This window comes from Pinus tabuliformis, chromosome 6, assembly GCF_031772625.1.
Source record: "Pinus tabuliformis cultivar Carrire ecotype Pingquan chromosome 6, CPIR1, whole genome shotgun sequence".
In the NCBI taxonomy this organism is placed as follows: domain Eukaryota; kingdom Viridiplantae; phylum Streptophyta; class Pinopsida; order Pinales; family Pinaceae; genus Pinus; species Pinus tabuliformis.
The window spans coordinates 1,092,949,821-1,092,975,640 of NC_142292.1; the positions used below are offsets into that span (position 1 = coordinate 1,092,949,821).

The following is a 25,820-nucleotide window of genomic DNA, read 5'->3' on the forward strand; positions in this document are numbered from 1 at the left end:
TGCTAATTTGGCTAGGGGTAAATGGCCTAGGGCAGTCTTTCTCGCATTAACCCTAGTGCCTCGCTTGAGGAGATTGGCCCACGGTAGTCACATTGCTTGCTCCGAGAGGGAGTGATCTATTTTTTATAGAGCATATTTTCACCTATTACTGGAATAAAAAATTATAGTCTAGTGTTGAGCTGTGATGTAGGCTCAATAAGTGAAGGGGTACCTTTGGGGCTTCTTATTGGGTATCCGCCCAACATTAGAGCTCTATATAAATCGACAAGCATGTGAGGAGACACTCGTCAACATAGCAAGCTCATTCAATCTCTTTCTAGTGGAGGAGAAATTCAGCTAAGGAGAAATCTTTCATCTTTCATCTTCATCATCTTGCCTAATTTTGAAGAGGCCGCATGTGTGAATCTGTACAACCGAGTTTGACTAGCATTGACTAATTTGTATAGCCGAGTGCAACTAGGTTGCACGTGGAATATTTGAACAAGTTTGACTAAGTTTGACCACAAATTATTTGACCAGCATTGACTACAGAGCTCAATTGCAGGTTTGCACATATGAGTTTGACCAAAGGAAGGTTGACCATAGGCCGCATGTGCAAGGGCTTCACCACAAAAAGTTAACTTTTGACTAGTTTGACCAACATTGACTAGTAGTGGTTTGACCAAGTTTGACTGGTGATTTAACTTGAAATATTGGCACAGATTTCTAGGCAAATTTATGATTTGTAAACCTTGTTGAAAAGACAATTTCTCCTCAATAAAAGATTGTTGGGTTTTCTCCCAAGGTTGGGTTTCCCAAGATAAAAATATTGTGTTTATTCTGCATGGCTATCTTTCTATGATCTTTATTGTTTCCCCTGCATTTATAGTTGAGATTTTATATGTGTAATTATTCAATGATATCGGTGGCCTGAGAAAAATTGTTTGAAAATAATTAGGAAGTAATTATCAGATAGGAAAATTGTATTCTACTATACATGCTACAGAATTTCAACATACCTTTGGCCATCCCAACACTAAACCTACTAATCAAGCCCTAGGTCTCGTGCCTCATAAATCCGGCCTCTCTTGGGAAAAGCGAGTTGCCTCTGTTTTGTGATTGGAACCTTGTACTTAAGTCGAGCTTTTCCCCATGAAGCATAGTTGCAGCAACTGTCCCCCCACCAAGGATCAGGAGGAGGAATTGTGTGTCGTACGAATTCACCACCGATCCTCCAAGAGACCCGCGGATCCAAAGATCGGATCCGCGGTTCCACCATTTTTTGGCATTTCCTGGAAAAACGGATTTGCGAGGGCCCGATCCGCAGTTCCAACTGCTTGATCCACAAATCCAGAAATGATCGGATGAGAATCCGTGTAGGTTCAGGCGTGTATCTGTCGCGGATCACGAGCGGATCTGTGTAGGTTCGGGCATGTATCTGCCATGGATCACGAGTGGATCCGAGAGAAGGTGGATGGTTCCGCGGGGCTTTCTTTGTTTTTTGTTTTTAATTTCAAATTGTTATGTGAGGAACTATGCTTTTTGAATACTCCCAAGGTGCCCCTTGATGCTCCCTAGATGCTTACCATGAAATGACTCAGGATGTTTGAGAGTGGTTCCAACCTGATCAGACTTCATATGGAGAAAATAGAATTTCATATCCCATTCAAAATTCAGTAGACTTAACAGTTTTCAGGGTCAATGGGATTGTGGCATTTCATTGGATTATATCATGTATGGGGGAATGTGATTGGAATTTAATCAAGAGCATCGACCCCTATATGTACACCCCTGTGTTGGTATTATTGATTGTTGAACTTCTTTGTCAAGGAGTTAGCAAAAATGTACCCTTCACTCAAGTCAAAATCAATGATCAAGCATGTTAAGCTTTCTCTACCATAATATAAGGCTTGGATTAGGTCGTTTGATAAAAAATGGGCAATGTTGACTAATATCATTAGAGAATCGAAGTAGAGGCAAAGACTAGACAAGAGAAGAGGAATCTAGATTCTAGATGGTCGATGCATCTAGATGGTTGAAGTTGGAATAATTAATCATTGATGTACAATGGATGCCATATCTATCTTGATTTATGTAAAAATATGCATGTTTTCATGTCTTCTACAACTAATTTGGTATTTTGGATGTTCTTTTTAACATAAATTCAAAAAAATATAAAATAAATTATATATATAGTAGACACTTCTGAGACGCTTCGCTTCCTAACCATTTGGGAAATCACGCTTCCGCGTCCCCACTTCCAAAAAACGTCCCCACTTCGTGCAACATTGCTTTGAAGTCCATTGGTCATCATATTCCTTTATACTTAGAATAGCCATCATGGGTGACCTCATACTGGGACTCCTCTCATTGGTAAAAGTCCATAAAGAGCAAAGGATTTTGGCTGTGGTGACAGGGGGCCACTACCCCATTGTTGTCTCTAGGTGTAGTAATAGCCTTGTAGGGTACCCCTCTCCAAGGCCTGCGAGATTTTTCAGAAACATGTCCGATATAGTCACTCTTCTTTACTCTTCATTTTTCACCTATAAAAGTAAAAATGAGTAATGACGAACATACCAAGTTGGTGGAGCCATAGATTAGTGAGGCATGACCATGTGTTTCAGTTGCATTAGGAATTCTGCCATGCATCAAATATTTAATGCATCAAGATAGAAGAACACCACCTCAATAGCTGTGAATTCAAAGTTCTCACACACCATAACTGTTACCTTGCTAAAGGACAACTTATTAAAGACAACATGGGTAGTCATCAATCTTCAATGAATATTAACCAAAATTAACCTATACAGCAGGAAAAGGAAACATAATGACTCTTTTAAAGTCTATGCAGCATCCTTGAGAAAAGGAAACCTTACAGGAACAATTAATTTTTGACCACCACGGTGGAGTTCAAATCTCCAGAAAATTCCCTGCATGACAAAAATTCATCGGCATTTCAGTACCAAATACAATAACCTGGAAAGGGAAAAATCGTAAGCAAACAAACCCTTCTTGAGTCTGAGAAGCATAGTAACAGACATTATCACTTAAAAATAAGAGCAAAATATTACACTTCATGATAGCAGATATTCAAACTTCACCAAACAAAAGTCAAAATACAGGCCACAGGCCTCCTGTAACCCTTATTGTTTTGCTATTTTTGTTCACATAAAAAATATAAGCAGTTGCTAGGGTGTCGTTATTTATCAGTCTTGGAAAACAATTAGAGGTATTTTTGGCATCAGCAGCCCATAGTAGCCTAAGCCTTGTAACATTCAAACAGGGTGCACTTAATGCTTTATAGACAATTTTACTCTGGCCATTGTAAGCCCTATACTGCCAGAACTTAGAAGTGCAGGGAGAGAAAACTTGTACTAGATGTACTCATCATGCAAAGTTTTAAATGCCTCGACTGAAGGCTTGCTCAGTGGTTTCTTAAAAATATGAAAAAAAATGATGAGTGGCTTCCCATTCTATTCCCAAAAGATTAATGAAACAGTTTCATGCAGTCATACTTGTGAATGTTAACATGAATAAGGAAGTGAGTGATAAAGCAATAGACAGCCCACCATGCACTGTATTCAAGTGGATAGCCAGTGTGAGAACAGCAATGTTTATTTACAGTTGAAAATGTGTACACAAGAATAGTTACCACCTCCAAGATCTGCACAAAAGATAAGTCCAGATCATCGAATTACAGACGCTGGGGCAACCAAAACTGTCACCATTGCCTCAATGACCACTTCTCTCACTTTAGGCCAACTCGCCTCCGGCACGACGGGGGAATCCTTAAAATCAAATCACTAATCTGTCCTGGACCAAGATCCCCTATTAGCATAGATATAAAAATCAGAGTAGTGATTTGATGTGTTTTATGAAGACAACTGAAACCAAAAGCCTTGTTCTTTGGGAAAATGGAGTGAAAGCATTACTCGAAGAAGAACCTTGTGTTGAGAAATGTAAATAGTATCAGTCTTCATAATTGAATTTGAGTCATGATGTAATGTCAAAAGAAAAAAAGAGGATAATTATTTGTAAAGGAAAAATTATTTATTAGCATGGTTTCATGCTTATTTATTTTATTTCTAGGTCAAAATCACCCATTCAGTGCTCTAGGGTTTGTGCCTTGAGTCAAAGTCTAAGTCATGGTGTAAAAGAATCTTCTTGGGCTCATTGTGTCAAAGAAAGAAAATTATTTTATGTAATTTGGTCATGCAATACTCCACCACCAAGTCGGCCTGCCTTTCTCTTCAAGTCGGCCTCAAAAAGGAACTTCGAACAACTATAAATAGCCAAGCATTCGACCTATTGGGAGACGCATCAATCAATGAATTTGATCTGATGTTTGGAAAGCAAAAAGAGCGAAGAAGCCTTGAAAAGGAGAAAAGAACTAAAGAAAATAAAGGAGTGACACTTGTCAAAATAAGGAAGCCGAAATATCTGTCTTTATGCCACACGTGCGAGTTTTCTAGAGTGTTGCAAGGCCGAAAAATACAAGACCAAACAAGCCTAAAATTGCTGAGATGAAAGAGAGGGCCAAGACCCTAACTAACCTGATTTGAGTCAAACTTCCAAGATCAAGTTAAGAAACACTTCTCAACAAGACTAAGGATTTGAGACCCTAACTAACCTGATTCATGGGAGGCTGACTTGGTGGATTGGAGGGTGTTATTTCTCTTGGTCCTAGGTCTTGGTTGTCTCATTTGATGTGGTTCATGAAAGAAGAGAAGAATTTTTTGAGTTTTCCCCTAGAAGAGGGGTCTTACCCTGACTTGAGCCTACATTTTGTGTTCTTGATCTTCATGTTTATGGTTTTGGTAGATGCTTGATGGCTAAGAAGTTAAAAAGAAGACAAAGAAGTTATTAAGAATTTGAAGAACATCACGAGTAATTATCAAAGATAAGAAAATATTTCTGCCTTTATGATTTTCCAACACCTTGTAATGCAAAGAAAAAAATCAGTAAGTTATATTATACATGAACATAACCAATTAAATCAACCAAAATAATAAATGGGGCTGCATGCTAAGCTCATCAAGGTGCCAATTCATCACTGACTCAAAAGCAATCAGTGTATGATGCAACCAATAAAGCAAAAAGAACAACAAAAATCATTGAATAGAGTGAACAGCAGCCTTCATCTTCATTAACAGTCTTGATTACATCAAAGGATAAAGTGGTCACAAATGCCTCTCCACAACATCTTTCTCTAACCTTAAAACAGTCCACCAAATCATGTATGAAATTTGAACAGATCTAAAAATAAAGCTATACCAGCAAACATTGACATGGCAGCCCAAGCATCGGATGTGCTCTAGCCATGAAAATTGGTGGAGAGACTAAAGCACATGAGATCTCCAAGACCCAAAAATGGTTTGGACAGATTGTACCCGGTTTGGGAGATATTAAATAATTAATATATTTAATGGAGTTCTTAAGTCTAAACTTAGGAAAAATAAAATATTAATGGGTATTAATATAAAACTGGGTTAGAAGGTTCCAAAAGTCATCGATCAAGCCAAATCTAATCTTAGCCGTTCATTAGAGATTTAATTTCGGCAGTTGAAGGACCAACGAGAAAAGTATAAGAAGAGGCTTGAGGGTCAGTTGGAGAACACACCAGAGTGATTAGTCATTCATTTTGCTAGAGCGGGGTTGCTAAGCAAAAGTGAATCAGTGATCAGCAGCGAGGGGCAATGAGTACTAGACAGAGAGGTAGAGATAGTACTGAGAGACCAGCACAGAAGCAAGGAGAGCCAGAGCAGCAGCCAGTTCAGGCCACACAGAGCCCAACAAAGACAACGCAGTGTTAAAAAATTATATATTACGGAGCAATGGAACACATAAAATATTGCAGAAATATAAACACAGAAAACGCATAAAACAAGAGACACAGATATACGTGATTCACCCAGTTTGGGCTACATCCACAGAGAAACAGCCAGTCCTCCTTTTTATATTATCTAGCAAATTGAAGAGATACAACCTATAGCAGATCCGCTATAACACCCTCTTCGCTCTCAATCTCCTCTGTCTTCCTCACTCAGAATACAGATCTACATAGATGCAATACAATTCCCTCATATATAGTGAGGGGTTGCCTTCTAGAGCAAAAAACCCTAAATTAAACATAACTTCTACCGTCAGATCATCCGCCTAATGAACGGCCCAGATTGACTAGAAATTACTAGACTTTTACAAGGTAATTTTACATCTATTTTTAGCTTCGAGGGCGCTGCCCCCGGACCCCCCAACCGGGGGGGATTTACCTGCGTCGCCCCCCCCCCCCCCCCCGGGGGCCCTCGCAGGGGGGACAAGTCCCCCCCGCGTGGAGGGGTGTACCGTCTTCCTGGGGTATACATCCAGCTGAAACCTTTGAATACAGAAGATAATCAGGCTCCACACCCAACAATCTCCCACTTGGAGACCGATTATAGCAACTCCACCGCTGCTTCATTTGCTAGACAATGACTCCACTTTGGACCTGGTTGTTTCTCATCTTCTTCATCATAATTGAAGACCAATTGAAACTGAGCAGATTCTCAGTTTCTCCCTGGTTACAACTTTTGTTAACATGTCTGCAGGATCCTGGCTAGTGTGTATCTTTTCCAGCTTCAACTGTCCATCTTCCAATGTTGACCGTATGAAATGGTACTTGAGCTGTATATGTTTAGTCTTGGAATGAAATGCAGAGTTCTTTGCAAGATGTATGGCACTTTGGCGATCACTGTATAACCTGCCCAACTCCTGCTTCTTACTCAATTCATCCAGAAACCTTTGTAACCAAATCATTTCTTTACTAGCCTCTGTAGCAGCAACATACTCTACTTCTGTTGTTGAAAGTGCAACAACACTTTGGATTTTTGAATCCCAACTGCCAGTTGTTCCACCTACAGTAAATACATATCCTATAGTGCTCCTCCTGTTATCTCTATCACCTACCATATCTGCGTCAACATATCCCTGCAAAGCAATGTTTGAACCACCAAAGCATAATGCTTGATTTGAGGTACCTCTCAAATACTTGAGAATCCACTTCACCACCATCCAATGTTCTTTTCCTGGTTTGTTCATGTACCTGCTTACAACTCCCACTACATGTGCAATATCAGGCCTTGTGCAGACCATTGCATACATTAAGCTTCCAACTGTTGATGCATATGGAACTTTAAACATATGAGTTATTTCTTCCTAAGTCTTGGGACACGCCTCCTTCCTTAATTTGAAATGGCTAGCCAAAGGTATACCAACTGGTTTTGCATTCTGCATATTAAACCTTTTCAACACCTTTTCTATGTACTCACTTTGAAACAATGTTAATTTGCAATTCTCCCTGTCTCTAGTTATTCTCATACCAAGGATTTGTTTTGTCGCACCCAAATCCTTCATTGCAAATGAGTTTGCCAATTTCCTTTTGAGCACATTTATTTCCTGCATGTTAGAACCTGCAACAAGCATGTCATCTACATACAATAACAATATAATATAGTTGCCGTCATTTTGCTTTTTGAGATAAGCACAATGGTCAGAGTGACATCTAGTATAAGCTTGTTCAGACATAAACCTGTCAAATTTTAGATACCATTGCCTTGGAGCCTGTTTTAAGCCATACAAGCTCTTCTTTAACCTGCACACTAGTTTCTCCTTCCCTTTTACCTCATATCCTTGTGGATGCTGCATATATATCTCTTCCTCCAAATCCCCATGGAGAAAGGGTGTCTTTACATCTAACTGCTCAAGATGCAAATCTTCAACTGCTACTAGACTTAAAATAGTTCTGATTGAAGTCATTTTCACAACAGGAGAAAATATCTCATCAAAGTCTATACCATTTTTCTGTGCAAACTCTTTCACCACAAGTCTAGCTTTATACCTTTTTCTACCTCCATATTCTTCCTTCAACTTGTAAACCCATTTATTCTGCAATGTTGTTTTACCTGCAGGCAACTTAACTAAGTCCTAAGTCTCGTTATGTGCTAAGGAGTCCATCTTTTCTTTCATGGCTTGCTCCCACTTCTTCTTGGTTTCTACCTGCACTGCTTCTTCATAACATTCTGGTTCACCAAAATTAGTTAACAATACATAATATAATGAAGGGGAGTATCGTTCAGGGGGTCTACTTATCCTAGTAGATCTTCTAACACCACTTTCAGGCGTTTGAGGTGCTTGTTGCTGTTGTGGTTGTTGTTCTGGATGTTGATCATTATGATTTTCAGGCACCATCACTTTTCTTGTGATATCGTCAAGCACTGTGTATTCTCTGTTTTCTTTTTCCTATTCTTTTCCTGCCACTGATTCTTATACAAGGCCTTTTCATTGAATATTACATCTCTATTCCTAATGATTTTGTGATTTTCATAATCATATAAGCAATAACCAAAATCATTAACACCATATCCAATAAACGTACATTTCTTTGATTTTGCCTCAAGCTTTGTTCTATTTTTTTTATTAATGTGGACAAAGGTTTCACAACCAAAAGTCTTTAAAAATGAGTAGTTTACCTTTTTACATGTCCATGCCTTCTCTGGAATACCACCATCCAAGGAACTTGAAGGCCCTCTGTTTATTAGATAAACAGCAATATCTACAGCATATGCCCAAAAATGTAAAGGCAAGCCTGCATGCAATCTCATGCACCTTGCATGCTCCATGATTGTCCTGTTCATCCTTTCTGACACGCCATTTTCTTGTGGTGTTCCTGGAACTATCTTCTATCTACGAACTCCATTCTCTTAACAGTACCTATCAAACTCTTTGCTACAATATTAACCTCCATTATCTGATCTGAGACACTTCAACCTTTTTCCTGTCTCATTTTCAACCAAATCTTTCCATTTCTTGAAAGTATCAAATACATCAGATTTATTTGGAATACAATAAATCCAGGGTTTTATGGTTGCATCATCAATAAAAGTAACATAATAACAAGAGCCACCAAGAGGTGATACCTGAGAAAGTCCCCATACATCTGTATGCACAAGCTCTAATTTTTCAGTCTTCTTTTTTTTCCCAACTCTAAGGAATCTGACTCTCTTCTGTTTTCAATAAACACAATTCTCACAAAATTTTAAATCAACATGCTTCAAACCTGGCAACAAATTTCTTGAGTGAAGAATCTGCATCTCCTTCTCACTCATGTGCCCGAGCCTATGATGCCACAATGCCGTATCTTCTCCTGTAGAGGTTAAAGCATTAACAGAATTAGAAATACCATTGCATAAATACAATGTACCAACCTTTCCTCCTTTCGCTATTACCAAGGATCCTTTAGTGACCTTCCAGGTTTTATCTGTGAAAGTACTTACGCAACCTTCACCTCCCAACTGCCCTGTTGAAATCAGATTTTTCTTCAGATCTGGAACATGCCTTACCACCTTCAATAGCCACTAGTTTCCATTTTGTTGTTTTATGAAAACAGTACCTATTCCAACGACTTTAGAGGGTTTATCAACTCCCAATCGAACCTGTCCAAAATCTCCTTGAACATAATCATGAAAATGTTTCCTATCAGGTGTGGCATGGAATGAGGCCCCTGAATCTACCACCCAGGCATCAGTTATATTTTCTAATGAAAGAATCAAAGCATCTTGCAACACATCACCTGTTACATTCGCTTCATGATTGTTTTCTTGTTGTGCGTCTCCTTCTTTTCCCTTCTGAGCCTTGCAGTCTTTCTTCAGGTGTCCTTTCTTCCCGCATTTCCAGCACACTATCACCGATCTGGACTTGGATCTACCTTTTCTTGACTTACTGCGATATCTTGGGCTCTTTCCTCTTTCCATTTTTCTTCCCCTAGTCTCTACAGTCAAAGCATTACCTGATGTCTCACCGGAGCTTTTCCATCGCATTTCCTCGCTAAGGATTGCACTGACAACATCATCAAACTTTAAAGTACTAGATCCAGAGACAGAGTTACTAATGGCCATAATTAATCCATTCCAACTTTCTGGCAATGAGCACAAAAATAACAAAGCCCTAACTTCATCATCAAAATTTACCCCTACAGAACTTAACTGAGTTGTAACTGTATTACAATCATTTAAATGGTCTGCAACAAATCCACCTTCTGACATCTTCATATTAAATAAACACTTCATAAGAAATACCTTATTTGAGGCTAAGGGTTTTTCATATAGTTTGGCCAATGCCGACATTAAACCCAATGTTGTCGATTCCTTTGAAATATTAAATGCTACCGACGCCGCCAGGCATAGTGGTATTGTTCTGAGTGCCTTTCTATCGAGAAGATTCCATTCTTCATCTATCATACCCGTCGGCATCTTTGTTTTTCCGCCCAATGGTAGGTATAGATCTTTCTGATACAGATAATCTTCCATTTGCATCTTCCACAGCGAGAAGTTTTGGCCATTGAATTTTTCGACCCTAAACCTACCATCTTCCGCCATTGCTCCCACTCGAACCAAGAACCCTTCTCTCTTGCGAGTTTATCAGCGAAATAGACCTTTGGCTCTGATACCAGTTGTTAGAAAATTATATATTACGGAGCAATGAAACACATAAAATATTGCAGAAATATAAACACAGAAAACACATAAAACAAGAGAGACACAGATATACGTGGTTCACCCAGTTTCGTCTACATCCATGGAAACAGCGAGTCCTCCTTTTTATATTATCTAGAAAACTGAACAGATACAACCTACAGCAGATCCGTTGTAACACCCTCTTCACTCTCAATCTCCTCTCTCTTCCTCACTCAGAATACAGACCTACATAGATGCAATACAATTCCCTCATATATAGTGAGGGGTTGCCTTCTAGGGCAAAAAACCCTAAATTAAACATAACTTCTACCGTCAGATCATCCGCCTAATGAACGGCCCAGATTGACGAGAAATTACTAGACTTTTACTAGGTAATTTTACATCTATTTTTAGCTTCGGGGACGCTACCCCCGAAACCCCGCCGGGCGATCGCTGGCCCCCGGACCCCCCAACGGAGGGGGATTTACCCCCCCGGACCCCCCAGCGGAGGGGGTTTTACCCCCCCGGATCCCCGCGAGGGGGATTTGTCCCCCCCGCATGGAGGGGTGTACAGTCTTCCTTGGGTATACATCCAGATGAAAACTTTGAATACAGAAGATAGTCAGGCTCCACACCCAACACGCAGAGGCCAGAGGGACTGCGTCATCCACGAAGAGGCTATTGGAGTGACGCTGATGGTCCCAGAGGCTGCGCAATGCCTCAGAGGGTTGACGTAGAGGGTCCCGGGGCTGACGCAGAGGCCAGAAGGACCAGCATTGAGCTTCAAAGTCGCTAGAGAGGTTTTCGTGGGACAAGTTTTCTAAATACCTGTTTCCGAATATAGAGGTATTGCTGCAATTTATTTTTCTCTGTCGGGTGAGCCAGTTAGGCACCTAGTTGTACTCAAGGAAATACTGCATAATAATAAACCTTCAGAATATCTGCACTGGTTTTCCCGCATTGAGTTTTTACGGGGACATTTGTCCAAAAATATCGGTGTCACTAGTGTGTTTGTTTTCTTTCAGCGTATGATCTGTAGATGTTGTGATTGTATTGTGTTTATTTCGGTATTTAAATGTTTTAAATAACTTTTCACAATTTACAAGTAGAAGAAATAAACCAGCAGAATACAGATTAATTTTCTAACGTATATACTTAGAAAATTCAACATGGTATCAGAGCGTGGTTGCAGATCACAGGAGAGCTGAAGGCATCAACTGAGCAGAGCATTTGTAGCAGATACAGCTGTCCCGAGTGACAAAGTTGATCCTTGCATAAAGCGACAGAGGAAGGGTTTACGCAGAGGGACTGCGTCATCAGTCCGGGCCAGAGAGAGGCCAGCAAAGATGCTAAGGAGGGTAGAGAGAGGCTCACGCATAGGCCGGGAGGGCTGACACAGTTGGCTGAGGGAGTTGTTTTTCCAATGTCAGGATTGCACAGAGCTAAGAGGCTCAATCCTTCAGTTGTTGGGGTGAAGGAAGTTGTGGGCAATTCGCGGGAGCAAAGCTGGTGGGGTACTATGGTTAGAACAGTACCTAACAGGGCAAAACCAAAGTAGGGGGAGTTGCTGCCAAGGCGAATTTCTAGCCAAGGAATCTGGATCAGTGTTGCAGTTGCACATATGATTGGAGGGGCAACTTGACGATTGGCAGAAGGATTTCCACGAGGGAAATTGGAACTCACGGGGAGTCCAGAAGAGAACTTCCAGACTCGAAGTAGAGAGACTCGGAGGAGTCATACCAAAAACTTCTAGACGGGAAGTAGAGAGACTCAACAGGAGTCAAACCGAGGACTTCCGGACGGGAAGTAGAGAGACTCAGCAGGAGTCGAACCGAGAACTTCCAGGCGGGAAGTAGAGAGACTTGGAGGAGTTGACAGAGAAGAGCAAAGAGATGGTGGTGAATGGGTTGAGAGATCAGGAAAGGTTGGATAGAGCATCCAACTTTGTGGTCTGGAAGGCCAAGATCGTGTCCATTCTAGACAGACATCGATCAAGGGCTTCGCCTTGCTGAAAATACTAAGGGAGGGTGAATCAGTATTTCTTTTCAATTGTTATTTTTACGAGTTAAATCATTTATATTTAGAACACAAAAATGAACAATAGGAATAAATGCTTTCATTAATATAATCTCTACAATAAATCAAGTACAATATATATAAGGCTCCAATCTATTGCCAAGCACCAACTTGGTATTTTGTGAGGCTCCAACCTTTAGGGCTCCAACCCTATCTTCTCAAAGCACCAACCTTGTGTTTAGGAGCACCAACTCCAAGGACACCAATCCTTCAAATTCTGAGGCACCAACCCCAAGGGCTCCGACCCTATCTTGTCAAGGCACCTACCTTGTGTTTATTTGAGGCTCCAACCTTCAGGGCACCAACCCTCTGGGCTCCAACCCACTGCTATATTTTGTCTAGATATGTTTGGTAGTTATTCTCTGCTCCCAACATTTTCTTCACTGAATTCTGTCAATCTACAGCTTCACTGTAGTCTCCATGCTACATCATTAATGACAACCTGTCTTCATATGAAGGAGTCTTCACAACTCTTCATATTGCCCACATAGAGTCTGCAAATTTACCTCATGATGATATCAAATAGCCATCATGATCTCCAATAATGTCTCCACACAACTTCAGTGTGTCTACAATGAACTGCACTAAGCTCTGCACAAAAACCAACTCTCTGTTTCAAGCCTCTATTCTCACTGTCATGGTAAATGCTTCCGACGTGACTGCTTCTCACTGTTCTTGCTATCGCAATCTCTTACTTCCCAGAAACAAATTCACATACACTTCAATGCTGGTGCTAGCTACTGCTCCCTTCAAGCGATGTCAGATGAAACTTTATTTTTCCCTTCACAGAATTGTTCTTCAGGTTGCGTTATGTACCTGATTAATTTATCACTGGTCTGAGCCTTTCAAAGGTTAACTCGATCAACAGAGTTGCTCGTCCTTCGGCTTCCTCTTGTCCTGTTGGACCTTCGGCTTCCTCCTGTCCTGCTGGACCTTCGGCTTCCTCTTGTCCTGCTAGACCTACCGCTTACTCTCTTTCTTCTAGTTCGCTAGTTTTGAACTTTCCTTGTTCTCTGTTATAGATGCCTGATACGCCTAACCTTTGGCTTCCTTTTTCGCTCGCTTGATCTTCGGCTTCCTCTGTCTCTTCCAGTTCACCAATACTCAAAAGACACGTTCATTTGGAAGAGAGGCCGAATTACAATAGTGTTGCATATTAAAATTATATCAAAGAGGCCCTTTTTAATATTCATACAATAGACTCATTATTTACGGAGGATTTCATAGGAGAGGCTATACCCACAGGGAGGTCCCACATGCCACGTCACTACCTCAATTCGCAATTGCAACTTTCAAAAACTCCTGCAATCACAACCCTTTGGCTTCACGATATAACATTGCCAATGCCCCTATTTCCGACGAATGCGATATTCCAATAAGCTTCTTTTGATAACTCAATCAGGTCCACAACTTATATCGCAATCGGCAGTCCGGCGGTGTCAACCCTTTTGAACTTTGCGATTCAACGGATGCAATATTTAGTTAAGCCATGCTATTATGGTGTAGCGGGTCTGCAATGTTATCGCAATTGCAGTTTTCAAGTGGCATTCCTTTGTGATACATAACTTCCAATGCGGATGCGATATACTATTAAATCATGTTATAATGGTGTAGCGGGTCCACAATAATATCGCAATCATAGTTATTAATGTGACATCCATTTATGAATTGCGATATGAAAGTTCCAATGGGCAGATGTGATATTGCATTAGGGTTGTTACCATAAACTGTTCGAGTCCACTTAGTCCCAAGTCTTATCGGATTAATTCTCCATCGTTGATCTCATCATTAATCTAACGGTTGTTGATCCTCTTGATCAACAAACCCAATCACCAATCCTCCATTGTTTGATCAAGGCACGCTGGATCCAATGGTTCACAACGATATCGGTCAGGGAACTTGCACGACGCTTAACCGCCTTTACGGAGCCGATAAGGATTATAAATCCTTAATCTATAAAAGTTCGGGTCCGTTCTTGAGATTAACATCTGATCATTTTGTGACCCGATATCCATTGGATATACGAGGTCATCAAATCTACGACCTGCGGGTCTTCAACTAGCACACGGGTTAACAACAAGGTTAAACCCCGCCGTTGACTGTGACATAAGCGTTGAAAATGAGATCGATGGCTAGGATTTAGTGCGGGCCTTCAGCCACAATCAAAACAGACATACACTCCTACCCCCGCTCTTCCGATAGTTGTTGCTCATGTGGCTTATCTTCCTGTGACCTCCTATAACTTCCGATACTGCTCCGATAGCTCTTCTTTGCTCTGATATTCTCTGCTCTGATAGCTCTGCTCTGCTCTGATAGCTCCTATGACTTCCGATATTCTCTGCTCTGATATTCTGCAATACTCCTCCGATATGTTAACTCCTCTGATATTTCTCCAATATTTCATGTTAACTCCTCTGTTAACACTGTTTATGCACCTTCGCCGATGTGTTCCTTTTTGCTTCCAATGACCTCTTTGCTCCTTGGCTTCTTGCTCCTGTTTCTTCATAGATCTACTCTGCTTCTCCTTGGCTTCATATCATCATTTAGTATCCTAGAATATTGCCATATTGACATCAATGACAATCTAGATCAACAATCTCCCCCTTTGTCATTGATGGCAATATTCTTCTTCTCTCCCCCTTTGACATCAATGGCAAGGGAGTGCTAAGGGACTCCCCCTGTCAAACTGCTCCCCCTATCAAACTGCTTCTATTCTTTATGAATAGTAGATCTTCATGGGTATGTTACTCCCCCTGCCATAGTGCTCTTCTTTTTACTCAAGATAGAAGGATTGCTGCCTCATCATCCACTAGCACATTATCCCCTCTTCATGTCTCAGAACTTCTTCATAATGCTTTCAACAATGCTTAAATATGCTCCACTTCAATGCTTCCAAATAATTTGCAAATAGCCACACACCAAATGTTCATGTCCAAGTTTTTATGCTTCAATCCATATTCTGTTGACTCCACTGTTAGAATTAAGAGGCCTTCATAATCTGAATCAACAGAAAAATGCCGATGAAATTGTCTTTCTTGCTATCTTTCTTCAGATCCTTGTTCCTTTGTGTCTCTGTGTTTCTCCTTAAGTCACTGCCATCCAACATTTCAACATCATTGCATTTGGATGAAATGGTGAGAGGTTGTGGCTCACTATTGCTATTTTTCTAAGTGACCAGTATCAACTTGAGTTATATTTGACTCCACAACATTCTCCTTGCTACAGTCCTTTTCATGAGCCTTTTTTTTCAATGTTCTTGCAAATTATCTCCACTAGCAGATTTTGATATCCAATCTGTGACTGTCTTTTAAATTCTTTCTACTGATTGACAACTGCTCTTGCTTCAAGCTCCATTCCCAGATGTATCTGTTTGTTTGAAGGTTGCTTCTATTTGCGTCCATAATTTACCTATTCTTACATCATATCCCTGAGTTGAGACACTCAACTTCTGTAATAATGGAAACATAGTTCTTTTCCTTATTATAGCATTAGATGGCCTTCTCTACTGCTCCAATTTCTGCTTAGTGATCAAGTGGAAAAAAAACATCTTCAACAACAGTCTATTGGATAGTTAAGAGATCATGTTCTTTCAAAGGAATGTTCCTGAGAAAATGATCCATCAAAGAATTATTATCAATATAGCTCATCAAGGATTTCATAAGGATCCATTCATGAATAACTTCTGCAAGAATGATCAAGAATCACAAGCTCCCCTTAACTATATACATGGTCTCTTTTTGGCAGAATCCCATCATCAAACACTCGAAATACCAAGAATATCTTCATCAAGTCAACAACGTATGTTGTTGGCTGGAGAGCTCAGGAGTTTTTCAGATTGTATTTGCTTTCTTCTCCATACTTGTATAACTTTCTTTTCTGGCATAGTTCTAGCTTGAGAAGGTGCCCAAATCAAGTTACAATTACGTGCCATATGACCAATGTTATGACACTTGAAGCACTCTATGTTGTTCTTGAATAAGAATTCATGACTTCTTCTTGCAAAATTGCTTCTCGGAGATTGACAGGGACCATTATATTTATCTTTGTGATATGCCCTACAATCTTTTGCCATGTGTCCAAAGTTTGTACAAGAATAACAATAACCAAGAAATAAACTTTGGTACCTGGGAGATGGAGATTTCCTTGATGTACTTCTGAAGCCTTTCTGCCTTGAGATCCTTTGATTATAACCATTTCTTCTTGCGTCCTTGACATCATCTGCATTTCTTCTTGGAATAGGATTTCCTTCATTGTTGCCTTGACTCTTATCCTTGCCTTTGCTGGAACTGGGAGCATCAACATTTCTTTCTGGCTTCCTCACATCCTTTTTGTTTGAAGCATTATCATTCTTGCTTGAGGATTCACCTGTATACCCGAGACCTGATTTATCAAATGGACATCTTTGATGGTTGAGCATGTCATCCAAGGCTTGAGAGCTCTTCAAGGTTTTGTCCATCCCTTCAACCTTTTTCCTGAGGAAGACAATCTCTTCTTAAAATCTTTCGCAATCATTATTCTTCTTAGCAAGTTGTTTCTGAGTTTCTTCCTTAATACGTATTGCTTCATTTGCTTCTAATTTAAGGGAGATGATATTTGACTTCATTTTGAATATTTCTTCATTTTCTTTTGCTAGACTGCTCTCCATTTCTTGATTCTTGTAGCTTTACATGTTTTGGCCTTGAGAAGGTTGATGCTAGATTTTAATTTGAAGATTTCTCCATCCTTTGCTTTTAGTTGACGTGTCATGGTGTTTCTCTCCTTTTCTGCTTCATCAACCTGTCCTTCTATGATTGTCAATGCTTCCATTTTCTTCTCATCTCCTTGTGCTAACCTTCTTGTTTCTTGTAGTTGATATTTGAGAGAGGAGACCTCTAACTTGTACTGACCAATCTCTTCTTCAAGTTTGTTCAAGCTCTTGTGCCTTTGTTCAAGTTGACTTGACAAGGTATCTTCCCCTTTCTTTGCTTTATCCAATTGATTTGTCATGGATATGACTTCTTCATGATGCTTTCTTTTGCTTTGATGAAATTCCTTCTTAAGTTTGGCAAGCTCTTCATCCCTTTCTTGTACCTGAAGCTTGACATGGTCAACTTTCTTCCTTGTTTGGTCTTGGTCACCAGCTAGTGCTTTCTTATTAAGTTCCTCGTTTTCCTTTTTCAAATTGATAATCTCTTCCATGGAAGCCATAAGCTTAGCGAGGAGATATTCTACAAAATCTTTTTCATTCTCTTCATCTTCTAGGTATTGTTTAGCCTTGATGTCATCAATCTTATCTTCAGCTTCCTTGATGGGCTCTGGATTTTCTTCTTGTTTTCCATCATTTTCTTGACTAGTGATCATTGTCAATGCTCCTTTTGCGTGAAGATCATGAAGTTTGTCCCATATATCCTTCGCTGACGAACATTTCCGTAACTTGTTCTTTATAGAATCACGTAGCCCATTCAAGATTTCCTTCATTTCTTTTGCATTCTACTCCTTGGATTCTCCATTCATCATGTTATCAGTAATTACATTAAAAGAAAGTATCCAAGGAAAAGAAGTTAATGTTGCCATCAGTCCAAACAACGATAAAAATTATATCAACATTGACTTGGTAAATCAACTATTAATTCCAGAGCTAAGCATTGGTGTAAAGAAAAATATGTTTGACCAAAAAGAGTATAAGATTAGTGATCTACAAGTGACAACAGGGCATTATGAGTACATATCTCAATTTCATGTTGTAAGGACAGATAAAAACACTAACATCATACTTGGTCAACCCTGGTTTAAGGATTTGGGTACATTCATGTTAAACATAGAGAAACAAGTTTTGACGTTTCCTTATAAGGGCAAGAAGGTCACATTTCGAGACATAACAAGTAAATCAAAACCAATAACATCTTCATTAGAGGACTTTAATGATATCTCAGACTTGTTGTTTCAAGATAACAAAAAACTATATCAAATAAGCAAAAAGAGCTTGAAAAAGTCATCTGCAACAAAGACAAAGAAATTTCATGCCTCGAAGATCACCAAGAAAAACTTCTTGCTCAAGTCAAAAAGTGTAAAACTAAGAAGCACAAATTAGAATAAGAAAAAGAGAGTTTTGACAAAAAATTCAAAGAAAGTATATCAAAGAAAGAAGAGGAGAATTTATGCTTAAAAGACCTTAACAAAAAATTATTAGAACAAATCAAGTGTTTAAAAGACGAGAAGCTTAAAGGCCAAAGTTAAGTTGACTCAAAAAATGAGGAATGCTTACGTCTCAGAAATCATAACAAAAATCTTCTCAAACAGATTAAAAAACTTAAAGACGATAAGAAATCATTGACGCATAGGTTTGAAGAAATTGTAGCAAAATAAGCATCAAAATCGTTAGATGTAGTAGTCCAAGTTGGGGAAGAAGAAACAAACATCGATCCCACTAATCTCACAGTTCAGGAAAATCTAAATCATACTAAATTAAAGACGTACTCAGAGGTTGCCAATCAAACGACAAACACTCCAAATGAAGATTCAGTAATCAATTCAACAACAACAATGCTTCAAATAAGTTAGGAAAACAACACAAACAACTTAAGGGAAAATCAAATCACTAGAATTCCTTATCGACATCTGAATCACGAGAGTAGACAACTCAATCAAGCTACGTATTTAGAACAGAAACAACCTGATGTTCCGAAGAATACTAATGTCAATGCAGTGCATTCATGTGATAACAATTCATCACAAGTTTCCAGTAACTGCAAGATTCGACAAAAGATTAATTTAGGATGGTCTGATCCCTTCTCAGTGCGACAATTTTGTTTGTCACTTAAAGGATCATATCAACTCGTATCAACAAGGATGACTGTTCCAAGACGAGAAAGATGCTCGTAACAGGAAAATAGATCAAGTCCTTTCATCAACAAGCTTGGAGCACAAAGCTTTTTGAAGGAGAAGGCAATGTTATTAATATAAATTATGTAAAAATAAATAAAAATACATAATAGATAATAAATAATAATCATAATAATATAAATATAATAATAAATAATAAGTAAATTAGCTAATGGTTAGTTAGTTAATAATGAAAAGGCGTTTCTTAGAGACATGTATGTTAGTGAAAGGGCACTTACCTGGCTATATATACAGGACCCTAATTCTCATTTGTACTCATTCTACATCAATTATTTATATAATACACAATTTAAACTTACTATCCTACGATTGATGTCTTTGTTTACAAAATATTTTAGTATTTCCGCTGCGTATATGACTAGTGGTCGTTACATTCTCCCATCCCATTTGGGCTGCAAGAGATATCACAGTCCTAATAGATGTATACTTGGCTACCGGGGCAAAGGTTTCCTCATAGTCAATCCCTTCCTTTTGAGCATACCCCTTAACCACAAGCTTGGCCTTGTATTTTTCAATACTGTCGTCCGCAGCATATTTGATTTTATAGATCTATCTTGAACCTACCACAGATCTGTCTTGAGGCCTTGACACCACCTCCCAGACATCGTCTACCATTATGGAGTTATACTCCACCATTGCATCTAGCCAGACCTGATGCTAAGCTACCTCCTTGAAGCTGGCAGGCTCTCCATCCTGAGCTACTAACGCCTGATACCTGTCTAGCTATTTTCGCTCCCTTTTACTGTTTCTTGGCTCTCGATGAATTTCTCTGCATCACGCAAAATCTGACGAAGCTCCCTGCTGGTTCTTCCTCTCCCAATAGGTGCTTTTGTTTGCTCCTCTTCCTCATCCTGAGAATCTTCCTGATCTGAGGAAGGATTCTTCACTTCCGTTGGTTGAAGAGGCATGACCAACGGATCCTCTTTTGATTGCTCCTTGGAAGGCAATTCGCGAGATCTTCTGAAAACTCTGTCCTCCATGAACTTTACATCTCGTCGTACTACTACCTTCCTGCTCCCTGGAAGATAGATCCTGTATGCCTTAGCGTTCTCGCTATATCCTGCCAGATACCCTTTTTATGCAGTCCGATCCAGCTTCTTCCTCTTTTCTCCGGGTATGTGACAATATGCCAAACTCCCAAATATCCTGAAATGGTTGCCTTTAAGTGTCTTCCCCGTGAAGACTTTCTCTAGAGTAATCTTGCTCAATGCTCGATGAGGAGTCTTGTTCTGAACGTAGACAGTTGTGTTGCATGATTCTGCCCACAGGAATTTTGGCATATCGTGATCATACAGCATAGCCCTAGTTGCTTCTACAATAGTCTTGTTTTTCCTTTCTGCCACCCCATTCTGCTCCAAATTGTAGGGAGTTGTCCACTCTCTTCTGATGACCTCCTTAGCGCAATAATTAGTGAAGTCCTTATCGACATATTCTCCACCATTATCTGAGTGCAAGACTTTGATTTTCTTACCTGTTAGATTCTCCACTCGAGCCTTGAACTCCTTGAATCGACAGAAAACCTTATCCTTCGTTTTCAAAAAATAGATCAAAGTTTTCCTCAAGTGGTCATCAATGAAGGTAAGGAAATACTCGGCACCACTGAGAGCTTTGACGAACATAGGTCCGCAGATCTGAGTGTATCAATCCTAGTACACTCTTGGCCCTGTGGTTGCTCCTAGGAAATGTCGCCTTGGCATACTTTCCTAGAGCGCGTCCCATGCATACATCATCTCATTCTGTACTCAGATCCAGAACTCCTGTTACAGTGTTCCTGAGAATTTCAAAGCTCCATGGTGCAAGTGACCCATCCTTCTGTGCCATAGTTCATTCAAGTCTTTGTCACCATGACTGCCTATTAGTGCCATTGGAGATTCTAGTTGTAATCTGTACAACCGATTACTTTTGATCCCGATCTGACCTTTGTTTTTCCAGCTCGGGTGTTTAATGTATACCTTTTCCTTGATGAAGTAGACGTCATAGCCCTTGCCTTGTAGTTGTGACACGGAAAGTAAGTTCATCCCCAATCCTAGCACATGCAGCACATTTGTGGCACAGAACCGCTCTCTTGATTTCGTCTAAAAAACTATGTTACCCTTTCCTACTGGAGTACACTTTGCCTTGTTCCCCATGGTGATATGAAAGTTCATCTTCTCTTCTCGATATTCTAAGAAACACTCCCTGATTCCCGTCATATGCCACGAGGCTCCATTGTCTATATACCATACTTCTGATGATGTAGCACTAGTCATGCACGCCACTTCTTCTTCCAACTTGGACGCCAACATAAAGAAATCGAAATCTCTCTCTCTTGTGCAATCTTCTGAAAATCTGCGTGAGTCCCCTAAAGTGGATGCCTCTGCATCATGGTCTCAACCCATAACTTATTTTCCCCTTTTGTTTTTTATTACTTGCTCTGATACCATATGAAAATTCTATCACTGCAGCAACTGATTTACTTTTCCTATTTATTTCATCATAAGTTATTCATGAAATTACTTCAACAAACATTAAAATAAATACTGATGCAGATATCACATCATAATGCAGAAACAAAAATATGCACACATTGACACAGTTATTTTGGACTAACGTACCCGGAAAAACCCAATGTGGGAAAATCAGTGCAGCAAGGCAAGATTTTATTATTCAGCAATTTTCTTGTACAACAGGGTGCTAAACTGGCTTACCCACGTATAGACAAACTTCCAACACTTTCCTAAACCCAGTGTAGGCTCTACTGACCTCTGCTACAACCTGAAACCCTCTGCGTCAACCTAAAGCCCTCTGCGACAACCTACGAAGGCTCTGTGAAACCTCTCTGGTCTTCTGCGTCACTCCTGTAGCCTCTGCGTGGATGACGCAGACCCTTCTAGCTCTACGCAGTCTCTGCTGCCTCTTCGTGGCTTCCTCCAGTTTTGTGTTTGCCTCTTCTACGCTGATCTCCTGTCTCTCTGTTCCGTACTTGCTACCTCCTGACTGCTCTCCAGACCACTGGTTCAATTTCTCAGCAAACCCCGCTCTAGAAATTGAACTGAGTAGTCTCCCTCAGTGTGTTCTCCAAGTGCCCCTCAAGCCTCCTCTTATACTTTTTCTGTTGACATCTCAACGGCTGTGATTAAGTCCCTAATCAACAGCTAAGATTAGATCTGGCTCGATCCATGTCTTTTGGACCAATCTAACACAGATTCAAATTAATACACATTAATATTTTATTTTCCCTAAGTTTAGACTTAGGGACTCCATTAAAAATATTAATTATTTTAATATCTCCTGATCTATTTAGAATCTACCCAAACCCTTTCTGGGTATTAGAGATCTCATGTGCCCCAACCTCTCCACCAAATTTCGTGGCTAGAGCACATTCGATGCTACCCCAAATCAACATCAACAATCTGGAACTTGCCATCTGTAGATTAGTCAATTAGGATGGTAGTCATTTTTCTTTTTGTATAACATTGTGTACTACGGTAGCACAGAATGCCCTATGAACGTGAAAAGTCACATAGAGTGCCAAGAGTCATATGGTAGGTGAAAGGTCATGAGAAAGTCCAAGAGTCAAGAGTAGACCAAAGGTCACTCTTACTCTATAAATGTAACCTCACGCCTCATTTGTAGGGGAGGCAGTTTCCTGAGGACTATTTTGGAGATTCATATACATATTGCTTGAGAGAATTGTGGTCCCTCTAGTCAATACAAGAGTTAATTGTACATCTTCACTATTGAATTCTTCAAATATCTATGTACTTGTGCCATGAGTATTTTCCTCACTTGACGGATCGAATGTTCCCGAAAGCTATTTGATGTGCGGTCTCCCCACATGTTTCGTACTTCAAAGCTGGTTTTGCTACGTATGAATGGTATTTGGCTTACTAACTCTATGCTGGTGCCAATGAACCAATGTTACTTGGGAGCGGGAGTGGGAGCGGGGAGCGAGAGCGAAAACGGGAGCGGGAGCGACCATTTTCAGAAGCTCCCGGTTTGGGAGCGATTTTTTAAAAATATATATATTTTTTATATTTTTTAATTTTTGATACATATATGTCAACAGAAACATGTAGAATGATGAAATAGACATAAAAAACATAAAAAAACATAAATTGATCATTGAACCATATCACATCAATCATCTAGAAATTATAATCGTCATCAACCATGTCCACAAGTTAGTAAAATACATATTACAACTGCAACATATTGAGTCTTATAAATCATGATTCATCAAATTCAATATTAAAGTTTCAACTTCAAGCTTTCAGAGTTGAAAATTCAATAACATTTATCATCATTGATCACCAAAGTTGTACTTGTAAGCTAAGTTTAACCATTACAAGAAGTAATATCGAAGATATTTCTAAGTCCTAACTTCTAACTGTTAACATGATATGAAATGTTAAAAATTTATAAAATGAAACATGAATAATGAGATGAAATGAAACAACTTTAGTCTTTCACAAAGCATCATATTCATAATTCACAATCATTACCAATGAGTTATAATTGCCAAGGCCCAACTTCAAACTTCAAATTTTCATTGTCACAGTGATATAATGTTTACAAAAAATATCATAATGATATGAAAGAGTCAAGAGTCAAGAGTCAAGGACTCAAAACTCAACAGTTATGAAAACTAAAGTCTAATAGAAACTAAAAAAGACAAGTAAACTATAAATCTACATGTGGCCCTTGCCACGAGAGTCTCCAGGAGTATAAGCAGGTCGTGGTGGTCTTTTAGGAGTCTCCCGCACAGACCGACGACCAGAACTAGAACCTCCACGCGAGGGTGTAGATGGAGGTGGCGACAGCAAAGGAACAAGACTCGAACCTCGAGCACTGCTACTGGATGGTGGAGGTGGAGGTGGCATGGCTGCTGCAGCTACTTCATTGTCATCCCTTACAAGTTCCTCTTCTAGTTCTTCAATATGTACAATGCCATCCTCCAAATTGTCGTCCTCTGGGTGATTGTCCCAAATTTTATATGTGGGATCCTCATTAGCCCGATCACAGTAATGACTCAACAACCTCAAGTTGTAGTGCACATAAACCAAGCTTTCTGCTCGGTTTTCGTTGAGTCTGTTTCTTTTCACATTATGTATATAACTGTAGGTGCTCCAACACCTCTCTGCAGAAGAAGAATTTACAACCTGTGAAAGAACTTTTTTTGCCCATTTTGGCAAAAGTCCGTGGCCACCATATGTTTCCCACCATGTGAGAGAATCAAATTTATCTTTGTCGTCCATTGCATGGAAGTTACCATACAAACCAGTGCCACTGAAGTATCTGCCTATTTCAAGGCGCACAGCTGCACATTCCTCCCTGTCAGGCACCAACTTTTCTAATGCTTCCAGATATCCTTTAGTTACCTCTTGATCTAAATGGGGTTTGGTCCTAACCCCACCCCCTGCTGCAGGTTGGCCCAACCAAGATGTAGAGTAGTATTTTGGCGTAAGGATATACGCCAAGCAATGTAGTGGAAGGTTAAGCCTATTCCACCGTTCACACACACAATCATGAATCAGTTTGTACAAGTTGGGATCTCTATTATGAACAATGTCTTTTATTTCCCCAAACATGGTATCCATTTGCTCATACACCTCGCCAATCACTGGTTTGTCTGTACCTGCAAACCGAATCATGTGATAAATTGGCCTGGTGAAATCCAATACCTGCCTCACAGTTGTCCAAAACTGCCCATCAAGAGCGGCCTCCTCCACCATTTCAAAACCTGCCATGTCAACTACATTTGTAGCCCTTTCCTTTAACACTTGCCAATGTGGACTTGATACCATGCTAGCTAATGCCTCTCTTACCTTCAAAAGGCGCCTGAAGGTGAGGTAATAGCTACCAAATCTAGTCCTCGCAATCTTCAGCAACTCCAATCTCAAGTGACTGCGGAAAAGGCCATGGGTATTGCTATGATTTGTAATAAATTTTATCATTTGTTTTCCTTTCTTGTACAAATTACCAATCCATTGGTATTGTTCATTTTTGTTTTTGACAATATCATGCAACAGAAGGTTCAATGTGTGAACCAAACATCCAGACCAAAATATGTTCGGGTATTTATCCTCAATAATTGCTCCCGCTGCCTTACAATTAGGAGCATTATCAGTGATGACTTGGATGACATTGTATGGGCCAATACGCTCAATTGTTTCAAGTAATGCTTCTGCAATGTTGATGGCGGTCTTGAACTTGTGTGAGTAATCATGTGCAGCTAGAAAGATGGGACCACTAACAGACACAGCAAGAACACTTATCAATGGCTTGCCTTTTACATTTGTCCATCCATCAGATACAATGGACACCCCATTGTCAGTGCAAGAACTTGTCATTTTATTCAAAGAATGTGATATTTTTGCTTTTTCATGATCAAGGCCAACAGTTCTTGCCTTGTCA

General features: G+C 39.8%; 1 protein-coding gene across 1 annotated transcript in view; it reads right to left on the reverse strand.

The window, feature by feature from the left end:
• OWL1 (DNAJ heat shock N-terminal domain-containing protein) overlaps positions 1 to 25,820 on the reverse strand; it is a 405,956-nt gene that overhangs the window by 173,261 nt on the left and 206,875 nt on the right. Inside the window, exon 8 of the mRNA XM_089425106.1 lies at positions 2,856 to 2,909. Coding sequence (XP_089281232.1) covers positions 2,856 to 2,909 — 54 coding nt within the window. The remainder of the gene's footprint in view (positions 1 to 2,855; positions 2,910 to 25,820) is intronic.